The 20,000-nt window shown below is 49.7% G+C and overlaps 1 protein-coding gene across 1 annotated transcript in view; it reads right to left on the reverse strand.

Annotated features, from left to right (window-relative positions):
* Positions 1 to 18,202, reverse strand: part of LOC308153875 (A disintegrin and metalloproteinase with thrombospondin motifs 2-like) — a gene marked incomplete at both ends in the record, with an annotated part of 138,369 nt that extends 120,167 nt beyond the window's left edge. Inside the window, 2 exon segments of the mRNA XM_080527059.1 lie at positions 15,365 to 15,888; positions 18,118 to 18,202. Of these exon segments, the coding sequence (XP_080383185.1) occupies positions 15,365 to 15,888; positions 18,118 to 18,202 (609 nt within the window).
* Positions 18,203 to 20,000: the final 1,798 nt, after the last annotated feature.

Consider the following 20,000-nt stretch of genomic DNA (forward strand, 5'->3'; position numbering starts at 1 on the left):
AGCAACAGCTTGTGTCTCAGCTGGGTCTCTGACCTCTGCTGTACTGCAGCTCTCAGCCAGAGCCCTGTCAGAGAGAGACAGAGAGAGAGTATGTGTGTGTGTGTGTGTGTGTGTGTGTGTGTGTGTGTGTGTGCCTGAGAGAGAGAGAGAGAGAGAAAGATAGAGAGATAGACAGAGAGAGAGAGAGACACAGACTCCCCAGTCTAAAATCGTCTCCACCTCAACTCTCTCCCTCCCCCTCTGTCTCTCTATCACTCCACGGCCTCCTGCCTCATCTCAGTGTGGGTCCACAGGCCAACTGGGTTAGCCTGGGTGGCTACGGGATGCTAGCGGGGGGCTTCTCTGCTGGGCGCTCCACTGTAAACAGCAGCGTGTTTATATAACCACCAACAGGCTAAGCTACCTCATACTGCGCACTCTCAAATAGGATTACGCACTCCAAGGGGTTTTTCATTTCAATTTCATTTTCGACGATGAAAGAGGAAGTTGGGGCTCATTTTAATATGTCCTTTCTAGCCACACCTGAGCTGAATGAGACTGTCAGTGTTGAAGGCAGGAGAGCGGAGCTGATAGGTGCTGTGGAGAGGTCTGACTGTCAGGGGAGGGTGGGTGATGGAGAAACAGCTCCTCCAGGCATAACTGAAATAGCTAGGGAGGGAGGGAGGGAAGGAGGGAGGGAGGGAGGGAAGGAGGGAGGGAGGGAGGGAGGGAGGGAGGGAGGGAGGGAGGGAGGAAGAGTGAGCTAGCTGCAGCTTTGACCCATGGCTGAGGTAACTCTCTCTCTCACACGCACACATGTGCACGTGCACGTGCACAGGCACACACACACACACACACACACTCCCCCACTTAGGTAACCAGCTCAGGGATGGGTAGTCAACATGACAGGATGGACTGAGACAGCAACTGTCACTCAAACACCAACTACATGCCTGGCTTACAGGGGAGGAGGGGTCGACAGAGGTGAGGGAGGACAGGAGATTCACTTGAAAGGGGAGAGAGTGAGAGGACGAGAGAGAGAGAGAGAGAGAGGGGAGGAGAGAGAGAGAGAGAGGACGAGAGATAGAGAGAGAGGGGAGGAGAGAGAGAGAGAGAGAGAGAGAGAGAGAGAGAGAGAGAGGGGGGAGGGGGGGGGGGTTAGGTGGGGGCTACATGCTATCTTAGACGGCCAAAAAGACAGTCAGGAGAACACTGTCACACACCATCACCATCAAGACAGAGAGACAGGCCAATCCAATTTTCATTTTTACCCCTACCCCTCGTTTACTTGAAACACTTCAAGACCCTGATACGTCATCAGTAGTATCAGGGACGCTGGTGATCCATTCACAACTTAAGTTTCACACTATCAATCGATCAATCAAGTCATCAAATCAAAAACAAAAGCAGAGGTGCTCTGTAGGCTAGCAACCCGTGGTCATACCTTGCCAGTCTGCACTGATATTAGAAGCGGCTGAACTTGAGTTACATTTCAGGCGTCATATGCCATCATCGAAATGCGACATGGAAATGTCAATATGTCAAAATGTGGACTATGCAATTGACATTATATTATTTTTCGTTCGTTTTTTATCTTCACACTTTGACAATGTAATTGTATGCTTCCCATGCCAATAAAGCCTTTAAATTGAAATTGAAAAATTTAGTCAGAGTCACCATCACCATCTCCATCAAGACAGAGAGTCAGCATCACCATCTCCGTCAAGACAGAGAGTCAGAGTCATTATCTCCATCAAGACAGAGAGTCAGAGTCACCATCTCCATCAAGACAGAGGGAGGAGAGGAGAGGAGAGGAGGGGAGGGGAGGGAAGAGGAGAGGAGAGGAGAGGAGAGGAGAGGAGAGGAGAGGAGAGGAGAGAAGAGGAGAGGAGAGGAGAGGAGAGGGGAGGGGAGGGGAGGGGAGAGGAGAGGAGAGGAGAGGAGAGGAGAGGAGAGGAGAGGAGAGGAGAGGAGAGGAGAGGAGAGGAGAGGAGAGGAGAGGAGAGGAGGGGAGGGGAGGGGAGAGGAGAGGAGAGGAGAGGAGAGGAGAGGAGAGGAGAGGAGGGGAGGGGAGAGGAGAGGAAAAGAATTCCAGTGGTCTCTTCCCACATGTCTGGTTGGTGTAGTCCCCTTGCCCTAGGTAGTAGAGGAGAGACGTTCCTCTGTTTGTGATCAGACCGAGGTAGAGGATTACAGAGCTACTGGAGGCAGAGCGGGGGGTAGAGAGAGGATTACAGATGAACTATGGTGATAACATGAGAAACTGACAATAAGTCCTCTCCTCCCCAGTGAGAGAGAGAGATGCAGGATTAGACAAGGAGGAAATGATTTTGTGTTATGAGGGATAGGGTCAGACCACATTGTCGAAAAAGAATCAATGCGTGTGCATGGGGTATGTGTGTGTGTGTGTGTGTGGGGGGGGGGGGGGGTGCGTGTGCATGTGTGTGTGCGTGTCCGTGTGCGTGGGGGGTGTGTGTGTGTGTGTGTGTATGTGTGTGTGTGCTCGTGCGCTTGTGTGTGTGTGTGTGTGTGTGTGTGTGTGTGTGCATGTGCGATTGTGTCAACTACTGGGATATACCGTTTCTGGAGCGAGAGAACTTAAGTGACAACATTACCTGATACACTAGCTTTGGATTGCCAAGGAAAACATTTCCATGTCTCTCCCTCTCACTCACTCTCTCCCTCTGTCCTCATCTCTCTCTCTCCTGTTCTTTTTCGCTCTGTCCATCACCTCTCTGTTTTCACATCCTGTTTTCCCGAGAAATAAGAGGAGCTGGCGAAGCATACACTCTGTCCCGCGCTGATGACATCACGCTCACTCACACACTCCTGAGCTGATCTGACACATCGCACTGTGAGGCACTCAACATCAAGGCAATCAACATAGCCAGGGCAGCAGAGATTGGGCATGCACAATACACACACACACACACACACACACACACACACATAGACACACAGACACACACATAGACACGCAGACATACACACACACACACACACACATAGACACACAGACACACACATAGACACACAGACATACACACACACAGACAGACACACACAGACACACACACATAGACACAAAGACACACACATAGACACAAAGACACAGACACACAGACACACAGACACACAGACACACAGACACTCACACAGACACAAACACACACTGACACTGACACTGACACTGACACTGACACTGACACAGACACAGACACACACACACACACACACACACACACACACACACATCATTGACTCCTATTCCTTGTCACCTCAGCTTTATCCTCCCATGTGTGTGTGTGTGTGTGTGTGTGTGTCTGTGTCTGTGTCTGTGTCTGTGTCTGTGTCTGTGTCTGTGTGAGTGTGAGTGTGAGTGTGAGTGTGAGTGTGAGTGTGAGTGTGAGTGTGAGTGTGAGTGTGAGTGTGAGTGTGAGTGTGAGTGTGAGTGTGAGTGTGAGTGTGTGTGTGTGTCTGTGTCTGTGTCTGTGTGAGTGTGAGTGTGAGTGTGAGTGTCTGTGTCTGTGTCTGTGTGAGTGTGAGTGTGAGTGTGAGTGTGAGTGTGAGTGTGAGTGTGAGTGTGAGTGTGAGTGTGAGTGTGAGTGTGAGTGTGGGTGTGAGTGTGAGTGTGAGTGTGAGTGTGAGTGTGAGTGTGAGTGTGAGTGTGAGTGTGAGTGTGAGTGTGAGTGTGAGTGTGAGTGTGAGTGTGAGTGTGAGTGTGGGTGTGAGTGTGAGTGTGAGTGTGAGTGTGAGTGTGAGTGTGAGTGTGAGTGTGAGTGTGAGTGTGAGTGTCTGTGTGAGTGTGAGTGTGAGTGTGAGTGTGAGTGTCTGTGTGAGTGTGAGTGTGAGTGTGAGTGTGAGTGTGAGTGTGAGTGTGAGTGTGAGTGTCTGTGTGAGTGTGAGTGTGAGTGTGAGTGTGAGTGTGAGTGTGAGTGTGAGTGTGAGTGTGAGTGTCTGTGTGAGTGTGAGTGTGAGTGTGAGTGTGAGTGTGAGTGTGAGTGTGAGTGTCTGTGTGAGTGTGAGTGTGAGTGTGAGTGTGAGTGTGAGTGTGAGTGTGAGTGTCTGTGTGAGTGTGAGTGTGAGTGTGAGTGTGAGTGTGAGTGTGAGTGTGTGTGTGTGAGTGTGAGTGTGAGTGTGAGTGTGAGTGTGAGTGTGAGTGTGAGTGTGAGTGTGAGTGTGAGTGTGAGTGTGAGTGTGAGTGTGAGTGTGAGTGTGAGTGTGAGCGTGAGCGTGAGTGTGAGTGTGAGTGTGAGTGTGAGTGTGAGTGTGAGTGTGAGTGTGAGTGTCTGTGTGAGTGTGAGTGTGAGTGTGAGTGTGAGTGTGAGTGTGAGTGTGAGTGTGAGTGTCTGTGTGAGTGTGAGTGTGAGTGTGAGTGTGAGTGTGAGTGTGAGTGTGAGTGTCTGTGTGAGTGTGAGTGTGAGTGTGAGTGTGAGTGTGAGTGTGAGTGTGAGTGTGTGTGTGTGAGTGTGAGTGTGAGTGTGAGTGTGAGTGTGAGTGTGAGTGTGAGTGTCTGTGTGAGTGTGAGTGTGAGTGTGAGTGTGAGTGTGAGTGTGAGTGTGTGTGTGTGAGTGTGAGTGTGAGTGTGAGTGTGAGTGTGAGTGTGAGTGTGAGTGTGAGTGTGAGTGTGAGTGTGAGTGTGAGTGTGAGTGTGAGTGTGAGTGTGAGTGTGAGTGTGAGTGTGAGTGTGTATTCTCACGGTGCTGAGCTGTTGGAAAAGACCCCCTATGCTGAGTAATAATGAGGTGTTTATTCTCTGGCTCCGATTCAAGGGACCCATCTAACAGGAAGCCTCTGTGTACACTATGAAACCAGGTAGGGACTCGCACAAGCACAGATGAGAACGCCATCCTAAAGTAGAGCCGTGCAAAGCCTCCTTAATGTGATTGTAAACGCTCGGCAATGATGCCAATTAAAAGACGTACGCGGAGCTCCGCTATATCAACGTTGGCAGGCTATGAATCACCAACATGAAGTCCCCGATACGTCTCCCTGTTTTTCCTTGTGCATCACGCGGGCGCCCAGAGAGCACGGAGACCCCCTGGCCTTCCTGCACAAACAGAAGCCCCCAAATAATAGGAACATTTGGAAGAAAACTATTATTTCATTATTTCCAAGAAAAACGACATACAGCCACAGTGTTTGGGTGTGAATGTGTGTATCACAGTGAGCTGTGTGTATCACAGTGAGATGTGTGTATCACAGTGAGATGTGTGTATCACAGTGAGATGTGTGTATCACAGTAAGATGTGTGTATCACAGTGAGATGTGTGTATCACAGTAAGATGTGTGTATCACAGTGAGATGTGTGTATCACAGTGAGATGTGTGTATCACAGTAAGATGTGTGTATCACAGTGAGATGTGTGTATCACAGTGAGATGTGTGTATCACAGTGAGATGTGTGTATCACAGTGAGATGTGTGTATCACAGTGAGATGTGTGTATCACAGTAAGATGTGTGTATCACAGTGAGATGTGTGTATCACAGTGAGATGTGTGTATCACAGTAAGATGTGTGTATCACAGTAAGATGTGTGTATCACAGTGAGATGTGTGTATCACAGTGAGATGTGTGTATCACAGTGAGATGTGTGTATCACAGTGAGATGTGTGTATCACAGTAATAATAATAATAATAATACATTTTATTTATATGGCGCCTTTCACGGCACTCAAGGTCGCCGTACAACAACAAATCTAAAAACAGCCACAAAATTCAAAACACAAAAAACATAGAAATATACAGTATAAAACATAGCCAGCAGCAGAGCAGCACGGGAAAAGCAAATCAACATGGATATGCCTGCGTAAACAGGTGGGTTTTGAGGTGAGTTTTAAATGAGATGATAGAGTCAATGTTCCTGATGTCGGGGGGGAGGGAGTTCCAGAGGCGAGGGGCGGAGCGGCTGAAGGCTCTAAACCCCATGGTGGACAGACGGGCTGGGGGGACGGTCAGGTTGATGGAGGAGGCAGTAAGATGTGTGTATCACAGTGAGATGTGTGTATCACAGTAAGATGTGTGTATCACAGTGAGATGTGTGTATCACAGTAAGATGTGTGTATCACAGTGAGATGTGTGTATCACAGTGAGATGTGTGTATCACAGTGAGATGTGTGTATCACAGTGAGATGTGTGTATCACAGTAAGATGTGTGTATCACAGTGAGATGTGTGTATCACAGTGAGATGTGTGTATCACAGTGAGATGTGTGTATCACAGTGAGATGTGTGTATCACAGTAAGATGTGTGTATCACAGTGAGATGTGTGTATCACAGTGAGAGGTTTGCCACTTCACCGCTTGTGTTCAGAGCTGGGAACAGCTTGTCTCCCCAGACAGACAAACAGACAGACAGACAGACAGACAGACAGACACAGACAAACAATCTAGGGAGTTTTTCCTTGCCACTGTGCCCTATGTTTTTCTCCTCCTCCTGGCCTTGCTTTTTTGGGGGAATCTAGGGTTTGTTGTTAGTTGATGTTGTGTGCATTGTTCTTGTTTTAAAGCACTTTGAGACTATTGTCTTTTTTTTTTTTTAAGTGCTGTACAAATACAGTTGATTGATTGATAGATGGATTGATAGATGGATTGATAGATGGATTGATAGATGGATTGATAGATGGATTGATAGATGGATTGATGGATGGATTGATGGATGGATTGATAGATAGATTGATAGATGAATTGATAGATGGATTGATAAATGGATTGATAGATGGATTGATAGATGGATTGATAGATGGATTGATAGATAGATTGATAGATGGATTGATAGATGAATTGATAGATGGATTGATAGATGGATTGATAGATGGATTGATAGATGGATTGATAGAGGGATTGATAGATGGATTGATAGATAGATTGATAGATGGATTGATAGATGGATTGATTGATAGATGGATTGATAGATTGATAGATGGATTGATAGACTGAGGCTGAGGCCACTCTGAGAGAGGGATACGCAGGAGGACAAAGTAACAGTAAACACACAACCAGCCCTTTAACCTCTGCTTCAGACAGCTCTCCACCGTTGGGTTGAGCAGGTTGGGTCCTACCACATATTGATTCCACATATTCAATCCTTCTAGCGACGTAAGGGGGGTGGGGCTAACTGACCCTAGAGCCTGTTAGCATCAGGAGAGGGTGGGCCTGAAATACTGCTGACTGTGAGAGAAGGAGAGAGAGAGAGAAGGAGAGAGAGAGAAGGAGAGAGAGAGAGAGAGAGAGAGAGAAGCAGAGAGAGGGAGAGAGAGAGACTGGACATTGTACATGCTGATCATAGACAGTCGTCTCATCCCTCCTCTTCATCTTACTGTTGAAAGAGCAGGTGGTGCCGAGGATGTTGTTGTTGTTGTTGTTGTTGTTGATCAGGTTGGGTACATTGAGATTCCCTGTACCCAGGTGTCTGCCTGTCTGTGTCTCTCTCTCTCCCTCTCCCACATCTCTCACTCCCTGTTGTGAGAGTATCTCTCTACACTATCTCTCTACACTATCTCTCTACACTATCTCTCTAAACTATCTCTCTACACTATCTCTCTAAACTATCGCTCTAAACTATCTCTCTAAACTATCTCTCTACACTATCTCTCTACACTATCTCTCTAAACTATCTCTCTAAACTATCTCTCTACACTATCTCTCTAAACTATCGCTCTAAACTATCTCTCTAAACTATCTCTCTACACTATCTCTCTACACTATCGCTCTACACTATCTCTCTAAACTATCTCTCTACACTATCTCTCTACACTATCTCTCTAAACTATCGCTCTAAACTATCTCTCTAAACTATCTCTCTACACTATCTCTCTACACTATCTCTCTAAACTATCTCTCTACACTATCTCTCTAAACTATCTCTCTACACTATCTCTCTATCTCTAGCTCTTTTTTCTTTTTCTTTTTTTTTTTTCTTTCCTAGCACCAGGGGAGCCCCCCCTCCCAAATTTCGTTGTTTGGTACCTGTACTATATCAATGACAATAAAGACCATTCATATTCATTTCATAAACTATCTCTCTACACTATCTCTCTACACTATCTCTCTAAACTATCTCTCTACACTATCTCTCTACACTATCTCTCTAAACTATCTCTCTAAACTATCTCTCTAAACTATCTCTCTACACTATCTCTCTAAACTATCTCTCTACACTATCTCTCTAAACTATCTCTCTACACTATCTCTCTACACTATCTCTCTACACTATCTCTCTAAACTATCTCTCTAAACTATCTCTCTACACTATCTCTCTACACTATCTCTCTAAACTATCTCTCTAAACTATCTCTCTAAACTATCTCTCAGACCCAGGCGGGGCAGTGGGCAGGCAGGCAGGACACCCTGAGGATGTCTCCTCTCCCCTGGATCTGTTCGCTAGATAAAACGCTGATGTCGCGAGCAGCATCGATTAGCTCTCCGCCCCCCCCCCCCCCCCCCCCCCCCGCCCCCCTCGCCACCAGCGGCCCTGAGAGTGTTGGATTGATTGAGTGATGGCTACGCTGACTGGCGGTTATACAGCCGTCAAGGAACACGATCCAAGATGGCAAAAAGGTTGAAGGCAGAAACGCTAGACCGGTCTGCTGAGGGATGGATATTTCAGGGAGAACGTTCCCGGGGCGATCGGTGAAAGCCATCGCAAAAGCGACCAGGTGCCAATTGTGACATCACAGCCGACCCGGGTCTCCCTTATGTCCCCCCATGTGACATCACACAGACACCCACATTCCACTGTCCTGATTGTGACATCACAGATACGTCTCACTGTCCCCGTGGCGACATCACAGATATGTCTCGCTGTCGTCATGGTGATCGATACAGTAGGGTTCCCCAGAGAAAACATTTTTTTTTCCTCTGCTCAGATTATCCTTCTACTGTACTCTGTGCCAGCAGTTGTTGAATGGCAGAGAGAGGGAGGGAGGGGGAGGGAGGGCGGCAGGGAGGGAGAGATGGAGGGAGAGAGGGAGGGAGAGAGAGGGGGAGGATAGGGGGGCTGGTTAAGTGCAGTCAGTGAGAGGCAGTAATCACAGCCCTGGTAAAAGCCTGCTCTCAGCTCTGATCTGCGCTATGTAGCGTAGCATTTCACTGTGAGAGTGGGCCTTCCTCTCTCTCTCTCTTTCTCTCTCTCTCTCTCCCTCTCTTTCTCTCTGGTAATATCCCTAGATTGAGTAATTGTGTGTTTTGAGTGGAGCCCGCTGCAGGGTGGAGCCTACAATCAGACACTGAACGTCTGAGCGCTCTCTCTCTCTCTCTCTCTCTCTCTCTCTCTCTCCCTCTCCCATTCATATCCCCCCCTCCCCCACCCACCCACCCACCCACCACAGCCCCCCAGTCACTCTGTGTGGCTCCACTCAGAGGGAGAGAGAGCAGGGTCAATAACAGCTGTGTGCTGCTCTGTAATTGATGTCATCATTTCAATTTGAGCTGATTACAGTTGAGAGCTGCTTATCGTCTGACCCTGGGTGGAACACACACTGTAGACCTACAGAGCAGGGCCGACCGCCTGGCTGGCTGGCTGACTGACTGGATAGCTGGCTGGCTGGGTGGCTGACTGGCTGGCTGGGTGGCTGACTGGCTGGCTGGCTGGCTGGCTGGGTGGCTGGTTATTTGGCTGACTGGCTGACTGGCTGACTGACTGGCTGACTGACTGGCTGACTGGCTGGCTGACTGGGTGGCTGGTTATTTGGCTGACTGGCTGATTGACTGGCTGACTGACTGACTGACTGGCTGACTGGCTGACTGGCTGACTGGCTGACTGGCTGACTGGCTGACTGGCTGACTTGCTGACTTGCTGACTGGCTGACTGGCTGACTGGCTGACTGGCTGACTGGCTGACTGGGTCCCTGCCATCTCCATTGCTTCCTAATGTGGAGGTAATGACTGCCGCTGTTCCCGGGCTGGCCAGAGTAAGTGGCCGTGTCATTGGCAGTTAGTGTGGGTTTATTATTGTGATCGGACTCCCCCTCTCCCTCCACTCCCTCCCCTCCCTCCCCTCCCCTCCCCCACCGCTGCGCTGACTCTCAGGGCAGTAAACGGAGACGGAAGCCCTCAGCTGATATGTGATACGCGGCCGTGAGGAAGTGTCTCTGCGCTGCGTTTCGACGCTGCAGGATAGACACGAGGGAGAGGCTGGGGAGAGGCAGGGGGAGAGGCAGGGGGAGAGGCAGGGGGAGAGGCAGGGGAGAGGCTGGGGAGAGGAAGGAGGGGAGACAGGGGAGAGGAAGGGGGAGAGGCAGGGGGAGAGGCAGGGGGAGAGGCAGGGGGAGAGGCAGGGGAGAGGCAGGGGGAGAGGCTGGGGAGAGGAAGGGGGAGAGGCAGGGGGAGAGGCAGGGGGAGAGGCAGAGGGGAGGCTGGGGAGAGGCAGGGGAGAGGCTGGGGAGAGGAAGGGGGAGAGGCAGGGGGAGAGGCAGGGAGAGAGGCAGGGAGAGAGGCAGGGGGAGAGGCAGGGGGAGAGGCAGGGAGAGAGGCAGGGAGAGAGGCAGGGGGAGAGGCAGGGGAGAGGCAGGGGGAGAGGCAGGGGGAGAGGCAGGGGAGAGGCAGGGGAGAGGCAGGGGGAGAGGCTGGGGAGAGGCAGGGGGAGAGGCAGGGGGAGAGGCAGGGGGAGAGGCAGGGGGAGAGGCAGGGGAGCTGGAGACCGGCGCATTGCAATGCACGGAACGGAATGAGGAACAGGATCAAACACAACGCGTTCCCATTCCAATTATAGGACATCAGCCTCCCCTGATGTACCGTGATAGGCTTACCCATCCAAGAGATGGGCTTAGTACTGTGTTTACTGTGTTATGACATCTAATAAAACATAAAATAATACTAATAATAATACTATTACTATTACTACTACTACTACTACTACTAATAATAATAATAAAGACAAATAGCATGGTAAAAGACTGTGGGCACCGAGGAGTTAATATCTTCAAAAACAGCATTTTGAACTTGGGTGAGATGAGATCTAGATTGGAACACCTGTAAATGCTTTAGCGCTGGTTTGTGAATACCGATGGCGTTTTGAAGAGACGCTTTATGCAAATACCAGAATAGCACAAGCACCTCCTAGCTCATGCTGTGCAATAATAACACACACACACACACACACATACACACACACACACACACACACACACACACTCACACACACACACACACACACACACACACAGACGATGAGGAAGAGCTTCTTCCCTCAGGCCATCCGCCTGCTGAATGAGGACTGTGCTTAGCACATACACACACACCTCCATCAGCCAGAAATGGACTACCACTGCACTTTGCACTTTGCCCTTTTTACCCTGCACATGAGAAACTAATCTGTGAAATCGCTTGTTGTCTGTGTCCTTTTAAATCTTCTTAAATATATTCATGGCTGGACGGGTACACAAAGCATTTCACTGCATATATGATACTTGTATATTGTGTATGTGATGAATAACATTTGAATTGAATTGAATTGTAGCTACATCACACCACAACAAACATGCACACACGTGCACAAGCACACACCCACACACCTCAGAACCTACAAATAGTAACACACCCACACACACACACACACACATACACACACACACTTCAGAATCTGCAAACAGCAACGCCTGCAGAGAGTTTCGTTACTTTGTTCAGATGTTTACCGACATTTATATAATTTACATCTTCTAGAGAGAGGCAACTCTACTCAGCACACACACACACACACACACACACACACACACACACACACACACACACACACACACACATACACACAGCTAACTCATGTAGGGTGGAAGACCCACACCCTGCACTCCACAACAACAAAAATAACAACAACAACAACAACAACAACAACAACAACAACAACAACAACAACAACAACAACACCTGTTCATACACACTTCACTGGGAAACAGAAAGCTGCTAAAAACACAAAATGAGCCGAGTCTCTTTTTTCCTCTGTTTTTCTCCCTCCCTCCCTCCCTCCCTCCCTCCCTCCCTCCCTCCCTCCCTCTCTCTCTCAGGTCTGAGTCTGTGGGTGTCAGGGAACAGAAGCCGTCTGCCTCTCATTTCTCTGGCTCTGTTAACACCATCATTAGGAGCTGCCTCTCCTCTCTGCCAACGGCTGCTGGCCGAGAGAGAGAGAGAGAGAGAGAGAGAGAGAGAGAGAGAGAGAGAGAGAGAGAGAGAGAGAGAGAGAGAGAGAGAGAGAGAGAGAGACAGAAAGAGAGACTTTTGACTTTTAACAGCTCTTCATTCAACCATAATGAGTTCAATCCACAAAGAGCATCATACACTGTACATATTACAAAGATTACAAATATCCATTCAACAATGGCATCCTCAAATCAAACTCCAAAGTCCACCGCCAGCATTTTGCACAGCATGTTATTCCAGCGATTCCCCTAAATGTCCTTGAAAACCTGCTATGTTTCCAGCACCAACCCAAACCCTAGAAGGCGTGCGCCAGAGAAACCCTAGCCACAACCAAGGACTGGAACAGTGCTAAGATATCGTCTCCAGGTCCACCACCTCCATCTTGGCCCTGTGAGGCTTGTAAGATGGGTCAGCCCAATTGAACCTGGGCCACAGAGACAAATGACCACCTGACCTCCTCTGGGAACACTTCACCCCCGACGTAAACACCACCGCGGGAAAAAAACCTAAAAACCTAGACTTAGACAAAACGGTGGCAGCATCGAAACATAAACACGGAGCAGTGAGAAAGAGAGGGGGGGGGGGAGTAGGAGAGAGAGAGAGAAAGAGAGATGGGGGGAAGGGTTGAGAGCAGAGAGAGAGAAGGAGAGAGAGACAAAGGTAGTGAGAGAGAGAGAGACAACCGTTTAGTGTTAGGAGGAGAAGGCGTCTCTGGTATTTCATGCAGCGTGTTCTCTCAGCATCAGTGTGAGAGTGTGTGACCGTGCGACTGCTTCCCAGGTATGACCAGGTATGTGTGTGTGTGTGTGTGTGTGTGTGTGTGTGTGTGTGTGTTTGTATGTGTGTGTGTGTGTGTGTGTGTCTATCTATTGGCCAGACGAGACATGCTCCCACCTGTTGCTCACCGATAGCCAGGATGATAACAGCTTTCAGTCTCCGGAATCTGTTGTCTGTCTGTCTGTCTGTCTGTCTGTCTGCCTGTCTGCCTGCCTGTCTGTCTGTCTGTCTGTCTGTCTGTACGTCCGTCTGTCCGTCCGTCTGTCCGTCCGTCTATCCGTCTGTCTGTCTGTCCGTCCGTCTATCTGTCTGTCTGTCTGTCTGTCCGCCTATCTGTCTGTCTGTCTGTCTGTCTGTCTGTCTATCTGACTATCTATCAGCCAATGGGAGTTCTACCTCTCTCTCTCTCTCTCTCCATACCTGTGTGAGCCCATGTCCCCGGGGTGACACACAGCTGGCCTGTCATTAGTCAGCAGCCTCTCATTACTCCCCGGCCCGCGTCTCTGCTGTTCTATCCCAGAATCTATACATGTTTACGTCCAGTACATGTGTGGTTCCAGTGTGTGTGTGTGTGTGTGTGTGTGTGTTGGCTAGGAGCTCTCTCTCTCTCTCTCTCTCTCTCTCTCTCTCTCTCTCTCTCTCTCTCTCTCTCTCTCCGTCCGTGGTCTGGGAGGGGACAGTGGTGGAAGGAAACAGAGGAAGAAACAGCTACTCTCCTCTCTGACACGCCACATTCCACACTGAGGAAAGAGGAAGAATCCCAAATAGTCTCTCTCTCTCTTCCTCTCTCTCTCTCTCTCTCTCCTTCTCTCTCCCTCCCCCCCTCTCCCTCTGTCTCTCTCCCTCTCTCTCCCCGGACACATACAAGAACAGAATCAGAAGAACACTCTCCACAGCCTCTGCAGCTCGGACTGAGCATGCAAGGTTGTGGGAAAGGCCATTAGTGGGGAAGAGAGTTCACACACACACACACACACACACACACACACAAACTAACACATTAACGCAGGCACACCAAACACACACACACACGTTAGCAATGCACACACTGCCTACAGTATTCCGGGGCGTACAATGCGATTTTTTGCGGTGGATTTAATCCCAAAGTGCAACCAATTCCCCTTCCTCTCCTCCGTGCTGTATATGGGGGGAGTCCATCCAGCAGCAGTTCAATTGTCTCTCCCCTAACCATACACCCCCCCCCCCCCCCCCCATCTACTGGCCTGTATGCTACATCTGTTCACCTAGCCAGAGCAGAGCCCTCACCGGTTGATCACAAACTCCCCTCACAGGAGACCAATTCACACCAAGACCCATTCATCTTTACCCATCACCCTATCCCCCTATTCCCCATCCCTCCTCTCTCTCTCTCTCTCTCTCTCTCTCTCTCTCTCTTTCTCTCCAACTCTCTCTCTCTCTCTCTCCAACTTTCACTCTACTACCCTCTGTCTTTTCAGTTATCTCATTACCTCGTTTCCTCCTCCTCTCATTCTCTTTCTGGCCCCTATTCTCCATTTTCTTCACGACTATCTCCTTCCTTCCTTCCTTCTCCCTCTCTCTCTCCCTGTGGCCAGACAGTACCCGGGTAGCTGGGTGGCTGGGCTGATAGAGGGAGAGCTGGGAGAGGAGAGGAGAGGAAAGGATGGGAGGGGAGGAGAGGGGAGTGGAAGGGAGGGGAGGGGAGGGGGAGGGGAGGGGAGGCAGGCCTCTCTCCTGGTGCCCATGCTGTCTGGCTCCATGCCTGGTCTCTCATCTGGTCAGAAAGGCCCCAGTGGACTCAGGTCTAAACGCCTCCAGTTGCTGCCTGTCACTAATGAGCAGTGTGCTAATGAAGGGAAGTCCTCTCTTCCTCCTCTCCTCCCCTCCGCTCAACTCATCTCTCCGCTCATCTCCTCCTCTTCCCTCCTCTCTCCTCCTCCTTCTTCTTGGTTCCTTCTCCTCTCCTCTCCTCCCCTCCTCCCCTCCACTCTGAAAACATGACTCAGGTATTTCACACGTAGCAGCTGACCTCCAGGTGGACAACAAGCTGAACAACATCAGAGCAAACATCAACATGACCCCACGATGACCCCTGACCTCTGGGGTCAACCAAGCTCATGCTGTGTCACCAGAGGGAGATGCCGTCTTTCTCTCTCTCTCTCCTTCTCTCTCTCTCTCTTTATCTCTCCTCACCACATGGGCGTTCCTATGGAACGTTCCAAATGTTTTGACAAGTTCTTCCCGGTGAGAAGTTCAACAATGGAAACACAAGCGTCTGATTGGTTCAATCAAGCACCAAGTCCACCCAAACTCCAACCTATCAGCAACCGGAACTCAAGAGTGGATACACGGCCCCAGCACCGGAAACAGCAACAGCAACAGCGCCATAGACACACATGGACCCCAGCCGGGCCGGACCATCACATGACACACAGAGAACTACACAGAGAGAGAGAGAGAGAGAGAGGTATCAGACGGTATCCCAGGTCTCCACTCACCAGGCCGTCGCAGTTGCTGATGGCGACCGTGGCGCCGGGCGTGTCGGTGATGTCCCCCACGTAGAGGCAGTCCCCCCGGAGGGGCTCGGAGCGGCCGGCGCCCTCGCCCTCGCCCTCCTCATCACGCCACTCCATCTGGGCTCCGGGGGCCACCAGTCTGGCGTTGCGGCGCAGACGCAGGTGGAACTCCCGGCCGAAGACGGTGACGTTGTAGTACAGCCTGTGGTCCTGGTGGTGCTCTCCTCCTCTTTCCTCCTCTTCTCTCCTCCCCCTTTCCTCCTCCTCCTCCTCGGCTTCGTCTCGGTGTCTCTCTCCCTGGTTGTCGACGGCGGCCTCCCTCCTCCAGCGCCTACGGGGCTGCCCTCCCCCTCCTGCCCCCCCTCCTTCTCCTCCTCCTGCCCCCCCCTCCACCACCGGCCCTGCCAGGCGGCTGGCCGACACGGCGTGCGAGAGGAAGCGGCCCTCGGCGTCCACACTCACGGCCTTCGCCAGTCCATACTCCCCCAGGACGTGCTGCAGGGAGTCTGTGAGAGAGGAGGATAGTTTAAGCAAGGAGTGAGAGAGAAGGAGAGGGTTTTTTTGAAGGGGGAGAAGGACGAGGGACAAGGAGGATATAGAGGGAGAGAGGAGTGTTGGGAGGAGGGGGAGGGAGGGGAGGGAGAGCGGAGGGAGGAGGGAGGGAGATGGTAGGGGGAGATGGTAGGGAGAGCAGGGGGGGAGGATAGTAAAAACAAGGAGGAGGAGAGAGGGAAAGCAATAGGGAGAGGGTTTTGAAGAGGAGAGAAGGATGAGTGTTGGGAGAGAGAGAGAGAGAGAGAGAGAGAGAGAGAGAGAGAGAGAGAGAGAAAGAGAGGGGATGGGGGTCGTATATAGAGAAGGTCATGACAAAAATGTTGATTTGATTTGATTTCCCCTATCCAAATTGCATTATTTTCTCGACCAACACACAAACACACACACACACACACACACACACACACACACACACACACACACAGCGTCGCACCCCTGACCTCAGAAGCAACCCTGCGTCCTGGCCAAAAAGTGTGTGTGTGTGTGTGTGTGGAAGAGGCAGGCTCAGCATTGCTAGCACCTGCCTCCCTCTCTGCCCTCACACACGCACGCACACACACACACACACACACACACACACACACACACACAGACACACAGACACCACACATCACACAGGAGAGACGACAAGATCAAGGTGCTAATTGCTCATCTCACACCCTGAATGTTCTCTCAGTATCACTGTTTCCTCCATAACTCTGGTCTAAGACTAGGTTTAACTCCGGTCTAACACTAGGGGTTAACCAACAGCTGATACTCCCCATGGACAGAGACATGATAACAATCTGTCTCTTTAGCTTATCTCAGGAACCCAGTGGCAGCGTGTTGGACTCACTGCTCATAAAACAGCCAACTCCATATCAACTGAGCATAAAAACACCATTTAGAAATTCATAATAATAATAATAATAATAATAATAATAATAATAATAATAATGATGATGAGGATCAATTATTACCATCATCATCATTATAATCACCATCATCATCACCAGTCTGCCCTCTCTCCTCAGTCATTAATAAGGGTAAGAGTGTGATGCTACAACACTTGTTCTTTATGAGGGGGAAATAATATACAACGATAGTTCCATATGAGGGTCTGTGTTAACCCTGTCTGTGTTAACCCTGTCTGTGTTAACCCTGTCTGTGACCAGGCAGGCGAGGGGAGAGGTGACAGTGACAGTGACAGTGACAGCGACAGGGACACCTCCCTCAGAGGTGGCTTTTAGATGCGCGAGGAGATGCTCCCTCCGGCGGTATGAGTGACAGAACACTGCGCCTCTCTTTACACACACACACACACACACACACACACACACACACACACACACACACACACACACACAGAGAGGGAGAGACACACACACACACACACACACATACACTACTAGCCCATATCATATGAGTGTCCCCATCGAGACGATAACAGCCCTTGGCAATTTTACAGTGAGTAAAAAATACAGTAAGGAGTATTTATTAATCATTATAATGGCTTTTCTTTTTAGACATTGCTGTGAAATGTAGCAGGTGGAGTAAGGTGCACTTGATCTCTATACGAAGATGTTATCACAGATTCTATGATAGCGCGTATAGCTATCAAAGCTAACCAGTTTTGTGTTTTTTTCTTCAACCATAGGCCTAATGAAAAAAAAATATTTAAAAAAAGTTTGGTGCAAAACACAAGCTAATAGAGATGGGGTGCGATATTAGCATGTTGCATTATTCTGTGTGGATGCAATTGAACGGGAATATTTTGATATTGATATTTTGTAATCAATAACATGCGACCGTCTTGAGTCAACGCACGCAATCACTTCTTCAGTACAAATGCCGACAAAGCGCGCATCCTATAATAAAGACAAACCGCTATGTCCGACAGTAGCCTACCCCCCTGTCCGAAAGGCTTAATAACCGCCCGCTTCTGGAGCGGGATGAGGGGGGGAGAGAGACGCACACTTCACAACACCGCCTCATGACACAGCACAGTCGGCTCTCGGGAAAAAGTCTCAGGAACACTCATCCATCCACCAACAGTGGGACAGAAGTTGAAAATAATGACATTTGAGGGGTGTTCAAATCAAATCACTGCCAATCAACGCGGAGACGACAGACGGTCCAGCACCGAGAGCCCCGGCATTATTGATAAACACTGTAACATCAACAATCCCACGTTTACGTACCGACGCTACTGGCGATATAAAGGCCGCTCGTGTGCAGAAAGGCCGGTAGAAAGATTAAGATTGTAAATCCAGGCGTGAGACCCATGGCAGCTCCGAACTGCGCAGGTGAGAGAGCGGTGGGACTTTGGGCTCCAGTGTGGTAAAGTTCCCCGTGACCAGCCGCACCGAACAACCGCCACGACAGCACCAGCACAGCAGCCCGCAACTAACTGCCAAGTGCACCGGGAGAGAACGCGCTCTCCTCTCTCTCTCTCTCTCTCCTCTCTCTCTCTCTCCTCTCTCTCTCCCTCTCTCTCTCTCTCTCTCTTTCTCTGGCTCACTCACTCCCTCCCCCCCCTCTCTCTCTCTGTCTCTCTCACACACACGCACACTCTCGCTCACTCTCTCTCTCGCGCACTCCCCCCTCTCCCTCTCTCTCTCCCCCCCCCTCTCTCTCTCTCCCTCTCTCTCTCCCTCTTTCTCTGGCTCACTCACTCACTCCCCCCCCCCCCTCTCTCTCTCTCTCTCCCTCTCACACACACACACGCACACTCTCTCTCGCTCACTCTCTCTCGTGCGCACTCCCCCCCTCTCCCTCTCTCTCTTCTTCTCTCTCTCTCTCTCTCTCTCTCCCTCTCTCTCTCTCTCTCTCTCTCTCTCTCTCTCTCTCTCCCTCTCTCGCTTCTTGCCTCTGCGCTCTCTGGCTACTCCGACTCTCCATACAGACACACGCGCGCCCACACATTCACATAGTAGCGGCTGTGTTGCACCGGGAGGCGAGAGAAGGATGAGAAGCGACTTCTGAACACACCGGTCGTGAGTGACGAGTCATGACAGCCCCAAAGCATCGGAAGGGGAAACGAGAGAAAATGAACAATATCTTCCTGTGCGTGAAATCTTAAATGTAACAAAAAAAAGTTATATTTCAACTTAGTAGTATGGGGTTGAGATATTGATATCGACAGTGCACCGTCCCCAGTCAGTTTCATTATCATCAGCCTCCACTGCGCTGTTCTGCAAAGCTTGCATAAACTTGGAATATCCCGTCAACGTCCCATAGGCTGGGAATAACCCGTGGGTCAATAGCGCCCTGTGTGGCCGTAGGTGGAACTAACAGCTCCATGTGTTAAGGTCGGTCCCCAAGGGTCCCATTTCGAGCTGCATTTTAGTAGTAATAATAAAATTGTTAGAATTAGAGAGACATACTGTAGGCAGGAGGGAGATAAATCTGTGTGTGTGTGTGTGTGTGTGTGTGTGTGTGTGTGTGTGTGTGTGTGCGTGCGTGCACATGTGTTTGTGTGTATGTGACAGAGAAAGGAAAGAGAGAGCATTGCGGAGTGAACACAATCCCCTTGGAAGAGAGTCACAAGGGGTAGTGGTTGAAAATCTTTCCTTATGAAATGGGATAACCCTTCAAGACTCTGATACGTCATCAGTAGTATCATAGAAAAGCGAATCGTTCATAACTTAAGTTTCACGCTATCAATCGATAAAAAAGAGCAATGCTTCATTATCAGGCCATGACAGAATAGCGGTGTTCTGTAGGTTAGCAACCCGTGCTCCTACCCTGCCAGTCTGCACTGATATGACAACAGTGCAACAACTTTGCAGCTGAACTTTAATTACATTTTGGGCGTCATATGCCATCAAAGGGGGGGAAATGCGATTTTTGTAATGCTTGTTATAAAGAAAAGGTCTATAATACATTGAAATGCCATTAAACTAAGTTAATCATTTTTAAAATCTTTATTAACAAAGAAAATAATTAGATGGAGGTCTCTTCCTGCTTATTCCTGTTTTCACTATTGTGACGATGATTCGCAAGGCATTCTGGGATGTCATAAAACGGAGTGTTGTGGCTCTCTTCGGAGTCTGGTCCTTAAAAATCTCAGTTTGGAGGGCTA

This window comes from Nansenia antarctica (genome assembly GCF_963989245.1).
Source record: "Nansenia antarctica genome assembly, chromosome: 3".
Classification (NCBI taxonomy): Eukaryota; Metazoa; Chordata; class Actinopteri; order Argentiniformes; family Microstomatidae; genus Nansenia; species Nansenia antarctica.